The sequence below is a fragment of the Athene cunicularia genome, assembly GCF_003259725.1.
Source record: "Athene cunicularia isolate RWA chromosome 2 unlocalized genomic scaffold, athCun1 chr2_part1, whole genome shotgun sequence".
NCBI classification, from domain to species: Eukaryota; Metazoa; Chordata; class Aves; order Strigiformes; family Strigidae; genus Athene; species Athene cunicularia.
The window spans coordinates 18998144-19017990 of record NW_020799095.1 but is presented as its reverse complement, the minus strand read 5'-3'; the positions used below and the strand labels follow the sequence as shown (position 1 = coordinate 19017990).

At 36.3% G+C, this 19847-nt stretch overlaps 1 protein-coding gene across 1 annotated transcript in view; it reads left to right on the top strand.

Moving 5' to 3' along the window:
* Positions 1 to 19847, top strand: part of DNAH11 (dynein axonemal heavy chain 11) — a 129585-nt gene that overhangs the window by 21852 nt on the left and 87886 nt on the right. Inside the window, 17 exon segments of the mRNA XM_026843087.1 lie at positions 178 to 330; positions 1780 to 1902; positions 2182 to 2296; positions 2725 to 2735; positions 4213 to 4300; positions 5515 to 5562; positions 7155 to 7300; positions 8425 to 8658; positions 10878 to 11006; positions 12045 to 12129; positions 12132 to 12204; positions 13038 to 13171; positions 13174 to 13190; positions 13308 to 13359; positions 13362 to 13452; positions 14227 to 14343; positions 17633 to 17753. Of these exon segments, the coding sequence (XP_026698888.1) occupies positions 178 to 330; positions 1780 to 1902; positions 2182 to 2296; positions 2725 to 2735; positions 4213 to 4300; positions 5515 to 5562; positions 7155 to 7300; positions 8425 to 8658; positions 10878 to 11006; positions 12045 to 12129; positions 12132 to 12204; positions 13038 to 13171; positions 13174 to 13190; positions 13308 to 13359; positions 13362 to 13452; positions 14227 to 14343; positions 17633 to 17753 (1737 nt within the window).

Below are 19847 nucleotides of genomic sequence, written 5' to 3'. Positions count from 1 at the left end.
AAACCAATGACTCCAATAAAATTTTCTCTAGTCTTGTTTGAACAACTGTCCCACACATCTGCACGTGAAACAAGAAAGCAGAGCTTTCTGACAAACCTCCTAAATTTTTATTAGTTATCAACAAGGAGGCTGTTAATGGCAAGTAATTACTGCAATTATTTTAATCCTATTCTTTAGGAAATGCAGTCTTTGGATAAATAAGTTCATTCCTGGGATGTATATAGAGGCTTGGAGTTAAAGATGAAGAATCTGATATCATCACTGAGACCAATTTCAGAGTTGCAAAATCCTGCAGAGGGACACTGCTACCAGGTCATGAATGTCACAGGAGTAAGTATTCAGCCAAAGAGATCGTGATGATGGTCTTTCTTGCTCTACACATAGATGTAGCAGCACTATCAGTCTGTCAACTATTTAATGTCTAAGTGGAGTAGAGATTTAAGTTTCAGACAGAGGCATCTCATGGGTTGAGAATTGAATTTATCTCTGCTCAGACAAAGGGACCCAATTCTCCGAAGGCAGACCTGGCTTGCTAAATTAGAGGGTTCTTTCATACCTGGCTGTTGCCCTCCTGAGCCTGAAAATAGAACTAAGCTTGAAAGGTTCTCTGTCTTGTTTGGGGCAGGAGAATACTTCAAAGTAATAATTTCTATTAAATATTTATAAGAAAACAAAGCAATGTGGCTGGAAGCTTTCCTGGATAGCAAAAGAGAATGTTTCTTAATAGTGAACAGAGGATATGATGGGCAGAGGGAAATGGAAGGTAAGGAAAGAAAGGCCACCTGAAAGACCAGCTTACTAGTAAATTTTCTAAGAATTTGTACAGGGAGGCTGTTGAACTGACAGTAGATAGGGGAAAAAAAAAAAAAAAGTAAGTAAAAAAAACAGAGAGGGATGCTAGAATGGGGAGAAATGTAGATGTTTTACCCAATTGTTGATCATGTAGCTGAAAAACCAAAGAAGTTTGTGTGCACCAAAATAAAGTTATTTCAAATTCTCAAAAAGAATCCCAGTGGCTTGGGTATAACACGGACCAGTTGTTGATTTTCAAAATTTAAAAAAAAAAAATTGTTAACCATTTTGGAAAAAAAAAATTGAAGTTCAATTTTCAATCATTTTTAAAATGAAGAAAACTGGGAAGCTGAAAGAAAAACAGAGAAGAGAGTGAGCCTAACAGAATGTTTCTATTCCAATATACCAAACATTTTTCACATACAGTTTTAATAAAAGGACTTTTTTTTTTTTTTTTAATGCAGAAAACTCCTAAACAGGCCTAGTACAAAATTTTGGGGATTTTTTTTAATTAAAAAAAATTTAAAAAGGATTGACTGTGGTAAGTTTTTTCAAAGCCTTAATTAAAATTTTAAGTGGTGGTTTGGTTTTTTTTTCAGTTGATATCTTACAAATATGGCAAATACCCCCACCATCCCCCAAGATTTCTAGTGTGGAAATACTGTGTCTGTAGTTTACATCAACTTCGATGGCAGCTGTGCAGATAATCTTGCCTTTTAGTGTATAGAGTATATCACAGTACAAGAAGTGCAGACTGTCACTTGACAGACTGTTTCAAAACAGAAAATAAACAGTAACAGCGTCAAAAAATACTTCATCTAGGCTGATTGGGTTCAAAGTTTGGTGCAAATCTGAAAGTATATCCAGTATTTAGAGTGCACATAATTTAGAGTTTTTTAGTTGGATTCCATTTGAACACTTTGTTATATGTTTACATCTCATTTTTCTTATTCATTTTTTGCTCTCTGATGTCTTTCTGTTTTATAGGTCAGCCTTTTAGTAGCAGAAGATCTGTCAAGGTAAGATCTTTTGAGGCTCTAGCTTCATAAAGTAGAAGATGAAGTCCAAAGTATAGTTGACAATGCTGTGAAAGAGGTGGAAACTGAAAAGGTGAGAGATGCCTATTTTTTCCTTCCATTTTTGTAGAATAGTATGTAACAATCTTATTTGTTTAATCAAGTTTTGTTTCAAGAAATTCATTATAGAATTGAATAGTTTCATGTGACTTAACCTAGGGAGCAAAATTCACTGCTTAGTGAAACTAACTTCCTGTCTGTGGTGTAGTTTACCATCACTGTGAATTAAATATAATTTAATTAAAATTCTCAACTCAAAATATGAAATGTGATATGTATAGACAGATGTTATTACTACTCTTCTTGTTCCCAGATTTTGGCAGAAATCAGCCATACATGCACTACCATCAAATTTTCTTACGAAGAGTCTCACAGGAATGGAGTTCCTTTATTAAAGTCAGATGAACAGCTGCTTGAAACTTTAGATAGCAATCAAATAAGGATTTAATTAATAGAAATACTATTAGTATAATCAATATTATTCACTCCCTTGGTACACTTCGTTAGTTAAAACTTTTTTCCTTATTCTTTATTGCAGAGAGATATGTTTTCTCCAGATGTTAGTCCCAGGAAATCAGATGTATGCTGTGTAACTATATATATTCTAAAAAAAATCCTGTCTCTGTGTAGGAGTTAATAAAATTACAGCTTTCTAAGCTTATATTTTCTTAGATTTTTTTTTTAAATCATTTAATAATATGCTGTCCATTTTCAGTGTTTAAAGATGTCTTCTATTATGTTATATGATAATAATAAGTTACAAGAGAATTTGCTAAACTTTTATTAGCCCTACTTCCTCTGTTTGATTAAATTATTTTGATTAATGCAGTTTTTCACTTTTTTTTTGTTTTTCTAGGTTCAGATGCAGTTTATTCTGGAAAGTAAATAGTGGCATATTTCATTGAAGAAGGTGAAAGGCTGGCAAATTAAATTAAACATGGCAAATTCTGTCATTTCCATTTGGATGGAAGTTCAAAACACATGTTCTGATCTAGAAAGTATTTTCTCTGTCTCTGAAGATACCAGAAGCCAGATTCCAGAAGATGCAAACAGATTTAATGAAATCAAGAGACTTCAAAGTTAGTAGAGTTAGTGGTTTATGTCTATTTGCATCCTATATCTGAATTATTTAGAATGGGTAATGAAAAAGATATTTTTAAAAATAAAAATACCATATTGATGGTTTAATTTGAATACTTCTTCGATAAACTTATTTCCAACACACTGAATTAACATTATTATGAGAGTCTTGGGCTTACTTGGGAGAATATCGGAAGTAGATTTTTTTTGTTTTATGCTTTATTATTAAAATCAAATTATTTGCCTTGTTTTCCTTTCATATGGACTCGCAGCCTCAGGTTGATATATTGTCACAAATCATGGTTTGTGACGAAGTTCTGCAAGTCATTCCTTCACATGACTTTAATATTTTCTTTTATTTATTCTTTGTTAGCTTTTTAACCTCCTGGAGTCACACAACGATATGATACTTCTGAATTACAGAAATCCCTTCTGCTAAACTCAATATCATTTAGGACAGTGATAGCTGAAATACAAGTTAATGGTCTGTTATTTATTATTGGCCAGAGATAATTACAGCAAGTAACCTAAACATTTGAAGTTACACAAAATACTTCATCTTATTTGTTCATTCAGACCAAAAAAAGTCACTGAACACTCGCTTAGAAGGAGAATAACTCGTGTGTTATCAATATACCTGTAATTCATCCATGTATACTGGGGAAGTTCTCATCATGTACATTTCTGATAAGCTATGATAATGATGTATAGGGAAGTTCTGTGTTTAAAATTTCAAATAAATTTCTAATTGTTTAAATCTTCAAACAATGTGGGCAGCAGCATGTCTAACTATAGGCAAAAAAAAAAAAAAGAATTATTCACACCTTTGTAAAAGTTGAGAACTCTGTTAAGAACAGTGAAACTCTTCATGGCATTTAACATGCATAAGTTTCTTCATGATGCATGTTAGAAAAAGCATTGGGCTTGCACGCATAAGAAGAATTATTGTACAAGTTAATGCTTCTGTTACAATCTGTCATTTTTATTTTGTTAGAAGAGATCTAATAGTATAATCAATGGTATTTGCTTTCCTCTGGTGCGGTTCTCTCTGTTCATCTGTTCAGTATAAACACTGTCAGAATAGGTGTTTGTGGATTTTTTTTTTTTTTCTTTTGCCATTTAAGAAATAGAACCTAAAACAAGCTGACAAGGTGCCTTTTTTCATGGTGCTTTTCTTGTCCCAGTGTAGTAAACAGTATGAAGTAGAAGAATATGAGGGGAATTCCGCACGTTGTGATAACTTCCTTGCACTTGGGTACTGGAGTTGGTGATTGACACAGCAAATACACAAAATGTGATGGAAGCTACACCAAGGCAAAGGTGTATGCAAAATTTGAAGCTTTGCAGCACAGGTAAAATTTTCAGCATGATTATGAGTTGTTTGAAAGTGTAATTCTGGAACAGTGAGGAAATGAGAGCTGTCAGGTCACATTTTCTTCTTGTATGGGTCTGAGATGATCTGATGATAATATTTTTGTCATTTATTTCTATTTGGCATACTCATTTTTTAATGATTTTTATATGATCAATTACGTTTGAAGCATTGGTTCATTATTTATGGATTGCATGATGTAAAAATTGTCAAAGGTCTTAAAAATATGTTCATTTTGGATCAAATTAATTTTCTCCCCATCCACAACCTGGGAGCTGGGAGTCTTTCATGCTTACAGCAGGGGATAGTTGATTGTGTACAGCAAAGGTCCTCCTTCAACACCCTTAAAGGTATGCCTTGAACTTCCCAGTGATGTTCACTCTTCCTACCTGTAGAGACAATGATGTTTGGAGTCACAGCCTGTTTCTCCCTGCAGGAAAAAGTTATAATAGGCAGTTTCAAAAAAACCCACAAACCTGTTTTTTGAGTTGTCACTTTTGTTATGAGAGATACCAAGCTAATAGCTAAAGTGCATCAGTCACACAAAATGTGTAGTTTTCCTCTCCAGATAGGCACGTAATTGTGTATTTTGATTCTTAATGGTTTTTGTGTCAATACCAACATGTGTTTTCATGTTTATTATAATACATATACATAAAAGAAAATGTGTGCATCTTAAGAAAAGTGGTCACATTGCTCTCCCATTTTTTATTTTTGGGGTTTTAAAAATTTATTTGCAAGTAACTGCCCTGTCAAGTAAGAATTTTTGGTTTTATTGCTTACTTTAGAAGCCTGGATTCTTGAGAAGCTTGAAGGGGAATTTCTGCTTAGTCAAACTTACTTTTTCAGGGACTTTCCTGGCACCATTCCGTTCTCTTGGGTTCCTTGGTCTGAATGAATAAAAAGAACATGTTCCCTTTCAGTTTCTGGAAAGGAAACGTGTAAGGCTTACCACCTTATCTGTTCCTTACAGCTGTATCCATTGTTATTTTAAATTAAAAGTGGTTTTATTGTTCTGTTTTACTGTTTGGTCTGATTTCTTCCTTAACTGGGAGAGAATTCTTGACATTAGGGTGATTAAAAGCATGCATCATTAAAATCTCTGTCTTCTTTTCGGACTTTGTGAAAAAGCTCTGGCTGAATATTTAGAAACCAAGTGCATAGCTTTTCCTCACTTCTATTTTCCTTCTTCAGCAGACTTGCTAGACATCCTTTCAAAATGAATAGAGCCAAAACAGGTGAGCCTCCTTGCATATAACTGTACTTCATTTTGACTACAGAAGGGCATGTTTTCCAGCTAACCATGTAAGGAGACAGCATCATAGAACTGCACCTTTGTTTCTGGGTGTTGATTTACTTTACAAATAGGAACACTCTATGTAAGGAAGGTAGGAAACATTTTCCCCTCAGCTAGTACAAGTACAAGGTGTTCAGCAAGGAGAGAGAAACCATCATTCTTGAGGAAAAGTGTTACAAATCCTGTGCTGTCTCTTCCTGGAAATGTAGCCACATGCAATTTGCATTTATTTGGATTCTTGGATTGTAGGTTTGCAGGAATTAAAAATGGAAAAGGTCAATGAGATCATCAAATCTATTCTCCTTCTGGTCCAGATTGATCAAATTTCAGGCATGCTATGCATCGTGATGATAAGTAATACTGAAAGATCTGTGATCTCTGTTAGGCTGTTACTAACTGAGCTGCTGACCATTGTACAAGGAATGTTTTTGTAGCTCCCCTTCTGTTTTCCTACCTCGAACAATAATCTGCTAGGTTTTGTGACACTTTGAGACCAATTTATATAAAAGCACAGGCATTTTGATGTATTTCAGAAGCTTTATACTATGTTATCTACATGCCAGATGATACTCCTGGCCTCAGTGGCTATCCAGCCATGGCCATTAATTCTCTGAGTGCTGGTTATTGGTGTGTCTCAGGCAAAACCTTTTTAGATGCAGTGACATGTAACAAAAGAACTGGTACTTTCCAAGAGGATGAAGGGCTTGTGAGGTTTGAACACTAAGCCTTTCCAAACATGATGACTGTTTCAGAGCTTCTTTGTATAACTAAGTCTCAGTGACTTATTTCATTCATTCATTGCTCTGCACTGTATATAAGGAGGAGCAACCAAACAAATCTGCTGTTCTAGTTACCGGGCATCGAGCATACTGGTGTGTAGACAGTGATCTTCAAACTCCACGGTCTTTGGAAAGGTGTGGAGTTACACAGGACCTGAATCAACAATTTGTGAAATAAGCATTAGCCATATTTAATAACAATTTCAAGACTTCCCAGTTTTATACTGAGCTACCTCTGTCATTCAGCTGCTTCTGATGACTGACAATAGTGTAATCCCAGATTTTTCCATAAAAACCTCCTGTGTAGTGATCATGTAACAGTCAGCATCACCTTGTCAGTCTGTGGCACCAGGCAAATCAGAAGTACTCCTCTTTTATATTCAGTTGATGTAAGTGTGCAAATAGTAGGGGAAAAAATGGGGTTTAATTTTTTTTTTCTTTAAAAATTAAGAATGAAGTGTTGATTAATCACGTGGTCATTTAGTGCATTTTACTTGCTAAGATCAGTTGAAGCACTATGTGCTGAAAGCACTAGAATAAGAAACACAATTGTAAGATTGGTGTAAGGAATTCATGTTACCCAATTAGTTGCTAAAAACTGTGTTAAATTTTCTTGAACCACAAAATCTTATTGTGTATAGCAAATGTTAGCATGGTGATCATCCACTTTAATAGAAATAGGCATTAACGTAGTGCGATTGACAGAAATCCAAGGTAAATGCTTTCCTGACATGTCTGGTGGTTTTGGGTGCAAGTAGCCCATCATCTTACCCAACTTTTTGACAACATTGCTGATCTTGAATTTCAAGACAATATAGAGGAATCTGTAAATACTGCCCTTGGGATGTACAGCAGAGAAAAGGAATACGTTCCATTCTATGAAGGGTGTGGATGCCGTGGTCAGGTATTTTGAGTTATGTGAAATTTCCTTTATAGATTTTACTCTCTTTGGTGTGTAAATGAAATAGACACTTTCAAGGCATAAAATGCTGCTTTTAAAAATATAAATTTAGAAAAAAAAAATAAAAAGCCCCTCAACTTTTTTTTTCAAATTTCAAAACATTTTGTGGCACAAACCTGTATAATAAACTAATAATTTTGTAGATTGCCTAGATGTCCCTTGTACATAAGATTTATGGGGTTTTTTTTAATAAGTGTAGAGCGCGAAGTGTTTAGGAGCAATGAAAAAAAAATTTACTAGAAGCCACAGAACTGATGAATCCTGTGGTCAAATGTTCCATTTATCAGACTTCCTCTCTTCTTCTGTCCTTTTATTTAATCTTCCATTATACTTTCAGATCCCTTCTCTCTTATCCTTTAGATACACACCTCTCCAGACCTCCAGTTCTCTCCTGTGTCCCCTATCAGCTGAACAGTTTTATCTGGTTTTGAGCCTCATATTTGCTAATTGGCCAGCCAGTATGTGCTCTAACTGGGTAGCGGTAGGTCAGAAAGAAAGATCAGCAGCTTCTGAGACAATAACTTATTGTTCTCAGAACAGTGCTGAATGGATAAGCATTCACATTGCATAAAATCAATGTTGCATGTGGTTCTAATGATTGATTGTCTCAGCAGGGAGGCCCCAGACTGAATGGACAAATATATGCAGCTTGCCTCTTAGAGACAGTTTCTCCAAGATACAGCTACGTTTGAGCACATAGAGACATGGGAAAGACTGTATTGTCTGTGTTTACTCTGTCTGTGAACAGAAGAACTTCAGACGCTTATATTTGGAGCTCTAAGGCAGTATGCTGTGTGTTCAAGTCAAATGGATAAGTAAAACAAAACAATGTCTGGTATCTTAGTAATTGGGAAGTGCTCCTGATCTAACTCCGCCTGAAGAGGCAGTATGAGAGAGAAAATGAAAGAAAAAACTCACTCTCATTTAAAGTTTGTAAAGAATGCTGATGTAAAAAAAATCCTTTGTAATGACTAATGAGATGACCTTCCTATATTGTTAGTATAAAATGTACCATTTGTGTTACATGCATAATTTTATGCATGTTTGAGGGTTTTTTTCTTCAAAAGCTAGAGTCTTGGTTGCATCATCTCGAGGATATGATACACAAGACAGTGCCCCTCTGCATCATGGAGGTGATGCTGGCCTATGAAGAGAAGCAGAGAGAACAGTGGGTTTTTGACTACCCAGCCCAGGTTGCACCTACTGGTTCATGATTGTGGTGGATTTCAGATGCTGAAATGGCATTCAGTAGGTTGAAAGAGGGCTTGGCTTCAGCCCTGAAGGATTGCCACAAGAGGCAGGTATGGATATCTTATTTTTGTTTAATTCAATTCAGTGAAAATTAGTACAGTGTGAAAATGGCCTCATAAAAGAAATGAGTGAAAAATTTAGTAATTTCAATGCTGTAGTAAATTAACTGCTATTAACACATACTGAAAAAATAAATACGCCTTTTGCTGCTTCCATTGCTGTTATCTCACGAGCATTGTAATCACATCTTAATGACTAGGGTTTCTGTAGGATCATTCTGAACTGAGACGAAAGGTAAAAGCAAAGATACTGCCAAACATTAACATTATGGTGTGTCAAGAACAGAGTATGCAATCAATACATATACAAATACTAAACATATATTTGTGTGAGGAAGACAAAACTGTTGGTTTTATTTCTGTCAAACCAGTTTACTTCTGATATTACTAGTTGTAGTGCCCCCTCAGAATAGCACCTTCTGCAGTTTGATTTTTGCTTTGCCTTGTTTACCTCCAGCTTCTTTTGCATGTTTTTGTCCTGGTGTGAGTATTGTTTCTTTATGTATAAACTTTAATTTTGGTTTTCTTTTCAACCTAGAAAATCTGCTGAAGGGAAATATGAAATAGGAAAGAAACTTTAAAAAAGGAAGGAGGAATCTGATCCCTGTAATAGAGAAGGTGGATAAAGATTAATCTTTGTTTGCCATTTCTTATAAAATAAAAGCTAATAGGCACTACCTGAAGCTGTTAGGTAGCAGACTTTAAACAAAAGAAATACTTCCACATACTGTACAATTCAAAATATGGAACTTTTGGCTACAGAATGACAGAAGTATAAAAAAAGCCAAATGAAAGGTTAGCCAAATTTTGGTCTAGTTCATAGCTATTAAATATGATGATAAAGTAAGTAGAATAGTTTTGGGGGGTTGGGTGGTTTGGCTTGGTTCTTTTTTGTTTGTTTTGTAAATTCTGACTGCTATGTCTATAGCAAATTATGGCAGGTATTCCCAGGATATTCTTGTCCTGGAGTTATTTTTTATATTCCTTTTGTATTTTTTAAAATAATCTCTGCTAGCTTCTGTGAAAGGCAGAGACAGATCCATGATGAACCTTCGTGTGATCCAGGCAGGCCATGTTTCTGTGTTACTTTTCAAGTAGAGCAGAGCGCTGTCTCATGCTGTTGCTGCTTCCTGAACCTGTGATGGGGACTTTAAAGTGCTTCTGCTTTAAAAAGAGTGGACTAGGAAAGGTCATCTGAACGTCTCTGCAGATAGCAGCTCACTGCCATAGAGAAATGGAGCTTTGGGTGTGTTTAAAGGAAGGTACCAGAAATATTTCAGGATGCTAGACAATTTCATTCAAAATGTTGCTATTGATATCTCCCTTTGTGATATGATAAAGAAAAAAACAGGGAGCTCAGTGAAATTGCCTTCTGGTTTTATTTTTGTGAGCATTTTCAAGCTTTAGACTGATTCTCAAAGAAATTTTTTTTTTTGCATAGAATATTACCTTCTGGGCCTTTAGCTCTGTCTCAGTAAAAACAGAACCAGTAAGTGGTTTTGTATATTATATAGCTATAATAGAGAAGGTGTAATGTTTAAGGTCTTACTAATTCACTGCCTGTTTTTAAGCCAGAATTTTTAAACATGTACAAGCATAATTTGTCTCACACTAGCTACCCAGTAAGTTTTATCTTTCTAATGAAGTTACATTTGCTGCCTCAGAATTACATGCAGTAGCTGTGTGTGGTTTTCTTTATTATTAATATGAAACCTGAAAAATTCCTTTGGGGCTTTCTACTATGGAACTCAGTGACTCTGTATAATCATTTATGTCATATTTTGTGATCTTCCCTTCATTACTTTGCCTATTTTTAAAACGTTAAGTCACTGATGTTTCCTAAAGTCTATTCCAATAAATATTCTCATGCAATTAGTACAACTTTTGCGGAGTCTGGTGCATATATCTATGGAGATTGTAACCAGAAAATTTACAGTTTGACTTCATGCACATCTTCTTATTCATCTATTCCTCCTACCTTGCCTAGCTGACCATCTTCAGTATTCGTGCTTGTCTGGATTGTCATTGTTTTGGAGGTGGTTCAAATGTCTGTTTAAACCAGGGCTTCTTCTGGAATCTCATGTTTAAGATACAAGCTATTTTTTGTGGCGATTTAATTAATGACTTAAGCATAAATAATTTCTAGTAGCAATAATGGTAGATGGTACTAGGATCCATCTGGTCTTAGAGGGCTACCTAAACCTTTTCAGGTCACTCAGCTAAATGCTCTTATTACTGTGCTGCTTGGAGAACTTTCCTCGGGTGATCGGCAAATCATGACCTTTTGCACCATAGATGTGCACACTGGAGATGTTGTAGCAAGCCTTGTAATTCAGAAGGTATGTGTTTGGATTGGTTGCATTTTACATGCACAGTTTTAGTGGTTCTGACTAGAATTAATATTACTTAACCCAAATTTGGATCTGGATATGCATGTGGGCACCAGAATGGTGGAGATGGAGTAGGTATAATCACAAAGACAGTCTGTTTCAGAGCTCTGTGTTGTGCCTGTGTTTTTATGGGCTACCATCTTCTGAAAAAAAGTCCTACCTAAAGAAAAATGTAGGTGTCGACTTTTACCCTATTTCTGGGAACGCATTAAATTTTAGGAGGTTTTCTGTGAGCAGGAAGATACTTCTAAATTTCAGACCACAAAACTGAGGGCAGACAATCCTTGGGCAATCTGAGCAGCTTTTCCAAATGTCTTGTTATTTTGCTTTTAATTATTCCGTCTTCAGTTGTTTACAGTGTGTTTTGCTCTTCTTTTGGAGGCATACATGTACATCTCTAGAGAAAGACACTCCTCTGCTCTGGTGACTCTTTATTATTTTGAGTGTTTATTTAAACCAAAGTGCTTTATTTATAATTTTGTTCAGGTAAAAATTAAGGTGGCTGGCACATGTTGCTGGTTTGAATGCACAAAATGTTTCACTGGATGGAGATTGAAATAGGAAGGAATTCTCATTTTCCTCTGACCTCCTGAGCCTCAGAAATAAAATGAGTTTCTAAGGTAGCGTTAAGACAAGAATAAACAAGGCTTGAGGAGTAAAATGAAACTCATTCTCGTCAAAGTAATGTCTACTCCCGTGCAAAGGCTGCATTGTTTGTAAGGAGAGGTCTTGGCTTAATAAGTGGCAATGTGTTCTGCTGCAATAGCTCTATTAAAAAGATCTTGTATTACACTTGCATCTGTATGAAAGCACAGATGCCTCGAGGTGCGTCTAATCCTTTATAATCAGTTGTAGTAGTTATTATTCATAAGTGTCCAGGAATGAGGCGTGAGACCTACTGATGACAGCTGTAGCTTTATGATGGGTCTCAATTCTCTCATCTGAAGAGCTCCTACCCGGCATAATGTCTCTGCAGTGGCTTTTTAGGTCATCAGTTCCTGAGCTTTTGCTTGGCTGTCACAGCTACACCGTAGATGGGATGGTGCCCAGAAACACTGCTTTGCCAACATGTGTGAGCTCAGTTTCGGTACTTTTATGAGTCCTTGAGAAATACCCCTCGGCTAATTATTACACCTTTGACTGACAGGTAGTGACTGTTACTAGTAACAGTGTCTGTTTTATCTCTTTCACTGAATGAAAAGTTAAATGTTTCTTAGAATTTCAATGTTCTTTCATACCTCATGTATTTTATAAGGTTATTAAGACACAATATCTCTGAGCATGTGTGTGCAGGTAGGTGTGCATACTTAAGTAATGGTATAATTTTATGTTCATTACTTTTAAAATAACTGAAATATTTCTTGCATAACAATGGATATATTCGGTGTCTAGGCTGAAGAAGAATATGAGTGGATCTATACCAATGTTAATCAGTTTTCAGCAAAATAATTTTTGTTTGTGTGTTCTAAAGTCCAAACCAGTACTTTTTTTTTCACACCACGTACAATGAAGCCTTTCTTCTGTCAGTGTTTTGGCTCCAGAATGGTATTTCTTGTCGAAACTCGTGATCCAGAAAGATGCACCCAGCAATCCTCGTTGGCTTCATGCTTATGACGCTCAGCTGTGGGCTGAGAGTCTCGATTCTGGGCTCAAGTCTTTGAAATAGGCAAAGTGGCAGCTACAGCCTCCTGTTTCCTGTCCTGTGTGACCACTGATGGGACATTCCTTCTTGCTAAAAAATGTTCATGTGGTTGTTTTTCATATCTAAAATAAACATTTTCCAAGTAGTGACACATCATGAACAATGAAAGAGGTACATTTTATTTATGACATTAAATTATAATGAGAAAGTGGACTCAGTCAGAATCACCCATGAAACATAAGATTTGGGAAAAAAAAAAAAAAAAAACAACCCACAAAACACCTCCCAACACTGTAGATGTTCCTTGCAGTGCTAACAATCACTTTTCCTGTGTTCAGGTGTTACATTACTCTAACCCAGTCTCTCCACCTAACAAGCGGTGCTGCTGCAGGACCAGCCAGCACAGTGAAAACGGAGACCACCAAAGATCTAGGCTGTGCCCTTGGTATGGTGGTGTATGTCTTCAACTGTTCTAGCAGATGGATTACGAGGTGAGATGTTCTGCTAAGCAGTATGGAAATTGTTGGTTTGTTTCTTTTTTCACATGAAGTATATTGGAAATTGTTGCTTTCAAGAAAAAAAGTTAAATCTTTTGCTTTTGATGTTAGTCTGTAGGGAATATCTATAAAGGTTTGGTCCAGACAGGAGTTTGGGGATGCGTTGGGAATTAATTTGCATCTTTGTAGAAGTTCTGCCAGTGGTGGCAGTACAAGTAAAGACTATCCACAATGCAATTAGGAACAAGAGAAAGAAGTATTTTAGCAGTGCTTCTTTATTGTCCTTTGCAGGCTGTACATACCAGTAAAATCTTCTGAAGTTCCTCTGAAACCCTTTGTAAATGCATTGATGGAGTAGATGGTAACACTAAATCACCTGTGTAATATACTACCTTAAAATAACTTTCTCTTAAAAATATAACAAAAAATGCAAGTGACCTTCTGTCCCTACTGGAGTCCAGTTAAAGCACTGCTGTTGAAATTCTGGTCCTGTTCAAGTCCCACCATGTGAAATCATTGCATCATAGGGTGAGAATTTTGGTGGACTTCAACTTGGCAAGAAGTCTCAGGGATTCCAGAGTTTCCCAGTGCTTTTGATACATGCCTTGTGTTTCCACTGTCCTGTGTTGTCCTTTCTCTGCTTCCTTTACTCAGTGCTGTCTTCTGGCCTTTACAAACCCACAGAATCCCTACGAGTCTCATTTATTCGACATGTTTCAAAAGGTAATTCTTCTTATAGACATACTACAGCCATACACACTGTTTGTTGCACTAACAGTCCAGTCCTTTCCTTCTAAATTCAGTGCCAGCCACAGGAGATACAGATTAGCTAAAAGCTGGTGCCTACCAGGGAAATGCCTCTGCTTAGCTCTGATATACTCCTAGGCATTTGCTTTTGGTCACTGTGAGAGATGAGATTCAGGCCCAGAGGCACCCCTGTCATCTGACCTCTCATGGTTAGTTTTGTATGATGCAGTTGTTTACATCTAATCTAGCTGTAAAATTGTTGTTACCATCTTTCTTATAACAGGTTTTTATTCCTTGGCGAAAACATTACATTGAAGTAATCAGTTGGAATATTTATTACCATGAACACAGGATATGCAGGTCAGACAGAACTACCTGAAAACCTCAAAGATCTGTTCAGGCAAGTATGCTATAATGTACTTTGATGGTATACTAATATATCAAGTTTATATTTAGAGTACACATCCCGCCTAATGTTAGTAGCCTTGGTTTGCAGTGAAGTGCAATTTCTGTTTGCTTCAGAATTGCTGTGAAAAAAATCAGTACTCACGTTGTGCCTGCCTGTACACTGTAATGACAAGGGAAATTAAATGTATATCTTGCCGCCTTTTTTTTTAGTCTACTTAAAATTTTAAAGGTACTTTTAAACTTATGAAATGTACCTAAGTATATGCAAGAATATTCACTGTTTTGTGGTAAATAGGAATCCTCACTGATGGTTTAGCCTAGTAAAATGACCCTTTGGAAAGTGTCTAGCTATCATATTCTTCCATGGGTGTAGGCATGCAAGTGGTCATAGATGTTTCACAACTACCAGCTGAAAATGAAGCCACATACTCTTGCCTATTAAGATATTTAATAGGTGATTGTTGAGAAACTGTGAAAAGTATAGCACACAGCAAAAAAATTCATGTGCTTTTGCAGACTGTAGGACAGCCCATTATAAAAAAAAATCTTAAAGTACACACGCTTTATATCTTAACACTAACGTTTCAAGAAAGTTTTGAATTTAAAAGACCTGACTGTATTTTGCATGCTGTACTCAGTGAGTTTGTGTTGAAATGGCACTTCTGAGGGTGAAATAATTCCACAAGCGGTTGCTCTCACATGATGGGCAGTAAAATGGTGCCAATTTATTTCAACAAAATGTTGGAGCTGCACTTTGAACAAAGGTAATGGCCTTTGTCTTAAATGGTGTAGGGCTTGCTTAAAAAGGGTTGTCACTTGAAATCCTTGCTCTTGCATTAACACTTTTCACCGATTTAATCAAGAATTGAAAAAAAGTGATTCTGTGATTTCATTTTTCAATGCATTGAAGTTCAGTGGGGCAAGCTGCAAGGCATTGCCAGGCTGTCTGAGGCGGCACAAGTATAGACATGCTATCTGGGATCTGCTTCTCTGAGCAGTAAATCCCTTTGATTTTCAGAAGATAGAAACTTAAGGCTGAAGTAGGCATCACCATTGCTTCTGTGAGCAAGTTGAAACACAGGTACTATTTTCTTCTGTATTAAAAGTACATCAAGGTTTTGGTGTATTTTATTATTTCTGCTTCAGCAATGGAATTCCTGACACTGTATTCCTTCATGCTTTCACTGCAGAAAGACACAAGGTCTGCTAAAGTTAGAAAGCTGTTTGCTCAGGCACATCTCATCCTCTTGCCAATCAAGCATTCTACTTCAGATGGCAGAACTGGGTGGCAGCAGCAATTAACTTTCTGGTTCTTTGAGCCTAAATTACAATCATTTTTAACAAGCAGTAACATCTGTTTACAAGGAGGAGGTTAGGATTTGAATTCATGTGCCTCTGCAAAGGCTGTCACTGAGTAAGACCCTATAGTTGGTTCTTAGCAAACATTAGAGGGGGATGCATCCTGCTTCCCCAGAAGTGGTGGTTTTTTTTAATATTTCACAACTTAGCTGTTGCTTTACTAAGCCTTCTCATTAATTGTCATCAAAGAACACTTCAAGGCAAAGCAGGATTGGTGCACACCAAGGGAATGATGTTGGGCACCCCCTCACATCAGAACCTTGCACAAGGGAGAACAGGGTGACAGATGCCCCATCCACCTGTGTCTGTGCAGTGTGGTTGACACCCTTTCTGTGTTTGGACGGAATCAGCTGCCTTGGCAGACGCGTCTTCCACAGTCAGCTAGATGTGGTGTTTGACAAGAGAGCAGGAGGGATCATTCTCTTAGTGGATGTTTTCATCTCTGAGTGGACTACCAGAGAATGGAAAATGCACATGATAGATTTTTGTTGTTAGTTTATTATTTTTGTTGCTCCTTTTTTTTTTTTTTGGAAGAAAAGAGTAAGCAATATGAAATAATACTAATTTACAATGCCTCTACTGAAAGATAAAGTAAAATTATTGCTTTATTTGATGTGCTAGTATGTTTATTTGTTTGTTTGTTTAATTTTCCAAATGTATTTGCTACATAAAATATTACCTTTACTTGATTGTTACATAAAATAAAAAGCCTTTGGAATCAAAGTATGAACTGCTACATTTGTGACTCAAGAATTCAGCCCTATAGCTGATGTCTGTAATAGCTCTTACCCATTGTACAATGCACAGGAAAGGCAGGAGGTAACTGGTAAAGGATTAACTCCACATATTTGCCACCTAATGAAATCTCACAAGGGAGAGAAGATATATTAAATACTACTAGCCTGAAAGTTCTAGTGCAAGCAATTACACTATTTGCAAGAAGGGTATTGGTTATGGTAGAAAAGCATATAATTTTTTATAATTGACTGCAATACATATGGCAGCCCTTGTCTGGGCTTATGAAGAAATCCTTCTTAGGGAATATAGTTAACTTAAAAGTTGTTTAACAGAGGGGTGCTTGCTCTTTTTCTAGACTGTATGTTATTGTTTTCTGTCTGAAATACACTGCTGGACTGAAACACTGGTCTTAATTTTGTCATATTTAAATGTGAATGGGGAACAAAAGCAATCTTTATATTTGTCAGGAGTAAGAAAAGTGCTCTGAGGGACAAATTTGCTGGTTTACAGCTGACCTGAACATAAAATTCAAGATCTCTTCTCTGCTACTATGTAATTTAAGTAGTGATTTTTAATGAGGAAATTGTTTAGCCGTTTGCATTATAGCTTTATGTTACTTTTTTAATTGGAGATTTTTTGTATTTATAGAATTAAAATGGCTGTGGTCTTGTTCTAAAAGTTTGAACTGAAAGTTATATGTAAAACAGAAACAGTGAAACCTCCAAAGGCAACCATACCTTTATATAAAACCATTAAAGCCTTCCAAAAATCAAAGTTCTTTAAAAAATTATGGCATTTTTAGCAATGCCAGGGTGTTGCGCTTGACTTCCAGACCTTGCACAGCTGCTGGCAGTGTCTTCCAGTTTTTGGTGGCGACACCGCTGCAGGCTGTGCCCACTCTACGTTTCGGTAGTACCTGCCTTGCAAGCCCTGTGTTTCTCAGCTGCCTCCTTTATGTACAGCAATGTTACTGAATGCTAACAATCAGCAGTGCTTAATTAGCTCCTTTTACTTTGAAGTAAGGTCCTTGTTAGATTTGACTGACATTCTTAATTGTGACTCTCTCGAGCTCTGTTTCTAAAAATGTTTGCACACATCAGTTATTTGATTTAAGTGACTTATTCTTACTATGTTTAAATACTAATCTGTGCATTTGGATTATGGGGTTTGTTTTCTTCCTTTAGACTCTGTGCCATGGTTGTCCCTGACATTGAACTGATCCCTGAAATTGTGTTGGTTGCTGAAGGGTTTATTGATGCACGTCTGTTAGCCAGGATACTCTGCAGGGAGCTGCTTTCTAAACAGGTGAGGGCCTCTCTAGGCTTCTGGGTTTGATACATGTTAATTATCACATACTCCATACCAGTGCGGCTGGACATTGTATAGGAATGAGGGTTTTTTAATGTATATATAGGCTTGTATTTTATTCTGAAGATGCTTTAAATCACATGTTCATCCATATTAAATTGCCAGATATTAATTTAGAACAAAGTGCCCTTTGATCTTGGACATTCATAATGCATTAATTTTGCATTAAATAACTGTGTATCTCTGCCTCATACCTGGGATAATATTCTATATTTGAAATAAAGCTACCTGTTGGAGAAAAGTCTTAAAGGAGAGTAGATTTATTAGGAATAACATATGTGTATTGTATTTGGATGAATGTTTAAGCTTTCCCAAGTAAATATATTGGAGGATTGCTTGAAAACTGGAAATAAAACATTGCTAAACAAAATTAATTATAATACTAGGAAGAATTCATATTCAGAATAGTTATCTTAAAAATCTGCAACAGACATGGAAGGTTTACCATTTCTTCCCTGTATGCATGCTGTTTACTCGTTTCCAACTGTATAATTTTTCACAAGATGTTCTTAACATTCAGTTTTATTAGTGGAATAAGAACTTGGAGAACCCTTTGACCATAAACTCTAGCAAGCAGGGACATTATGAAAGCAAAAGCATCTTTTTTTTCATGACTGCATAATTTTGAGATTATCTCTAAATGTCCTGAAGTTTTCCTGACACATTTTTGCAATGTTTCTAGAGATAATGAATTTAAACCTTGAATATCTTAAGATATCAATATTGTCTGCTTTACTAGAGAAGGGATTCCTCAATTCTAATGATTACTTTGCCCTGGAGTAATTTTCTGAATTCAGAAAAAATAATTTCTACCATTGTTTGTCCCTTCAATATTAACAATAGTAGTAGTAATAATAATATTAACATTATCATTTGAAGCAAAAGCTAGAATCTTCATGTTTGTTTACGTTTTTAATCTTATTTGTTTTGTTTTTAATGGAAATGAGAGAAATAAAATCCCTTTGACAAAAATTCTGGGCTGCTGCAGAAAATACACTGTGGTTCAGAGAGCTCTGAAAGTATTGGTCCAATATTGGGGCTTTTAGGACTTTTGATATACCTTTAGGGCACTAGGATCCCAGCCTATGAAAACTGCTTCAGAACAGGTTTATCAAGGCTTTCAGTACATATGCTATGAAGGAAGGGACTTCTGGTCCTGTCATGCCATGGCAAATAGCCTGGATGTCTTAAAAGTCCTTGTGCACTAGACAATCCACACAGCAGGCTGCTGTAAAGATGCACAGCTTGCTCTTTAAAAGCCTCTCAGACAGCAAACCAACAAAAAATTGGGGGAAAAAAACCCCTACCCTAAATCTAAGAAAAAGCTCATTAAACCAAGTATATTCCTAAATTTCATATTTTCTTAATCAGCTCTATGTTTAACTTCTTTGCCTAGTTGTACCATTTCTAAACTGTGGAGACTCATTTTCATTGCAGATACTCATCATCTTTAGTACCTCAGGGAAAAAAAAAAAAAAAGGCAGTTTTTTCTTACTAGTGATGAACCGTTCTGAAGTTGAAAATCGCTTTTTATTTTTTCTGCTTTGTGATAAATTTAGTGCATTTGATTCACAGTTATGGAGTGCCACTATCATGGAAGGGATAGTGACAACTGTCAACTTCAAAAATGTCTATTGTTAAGTTGTGGGTGGCTACTGTTTGGGTTGGGTTTTTTTTGTTTTCTTCCTTGCTTTCCTTGCTTTCCTTGCTTTCCTTGCTTTCCTTGCTTTCTTTGCTTTCCTTGCTTTCTTTGCTTTCCTTGCTTTCCTTGCTTTCCTTGCTTTCCTTGCTTTCCTTGCTTTCCTTGCTTTCCTTGCTTTCCTTGCTTTCCTTGCTTTCCTTGCTTTCCTTGCTTTCCTTGCTTTCCTTGCTTTCCTTGCTTTCCTTGCTTTCCTTGCTTTCCTTGCTTTCCTTGCTTTCCTTGCTTTCCTTGCTTTCCTTGCTTTCCTTGCTTTCCTTGCTTTCCTTGCTTTCCTTGCTTTCCTTGCTTTCCTTGCTTTCCTTGCTTTCCTTGCTTTCCTTGCTTTCCTT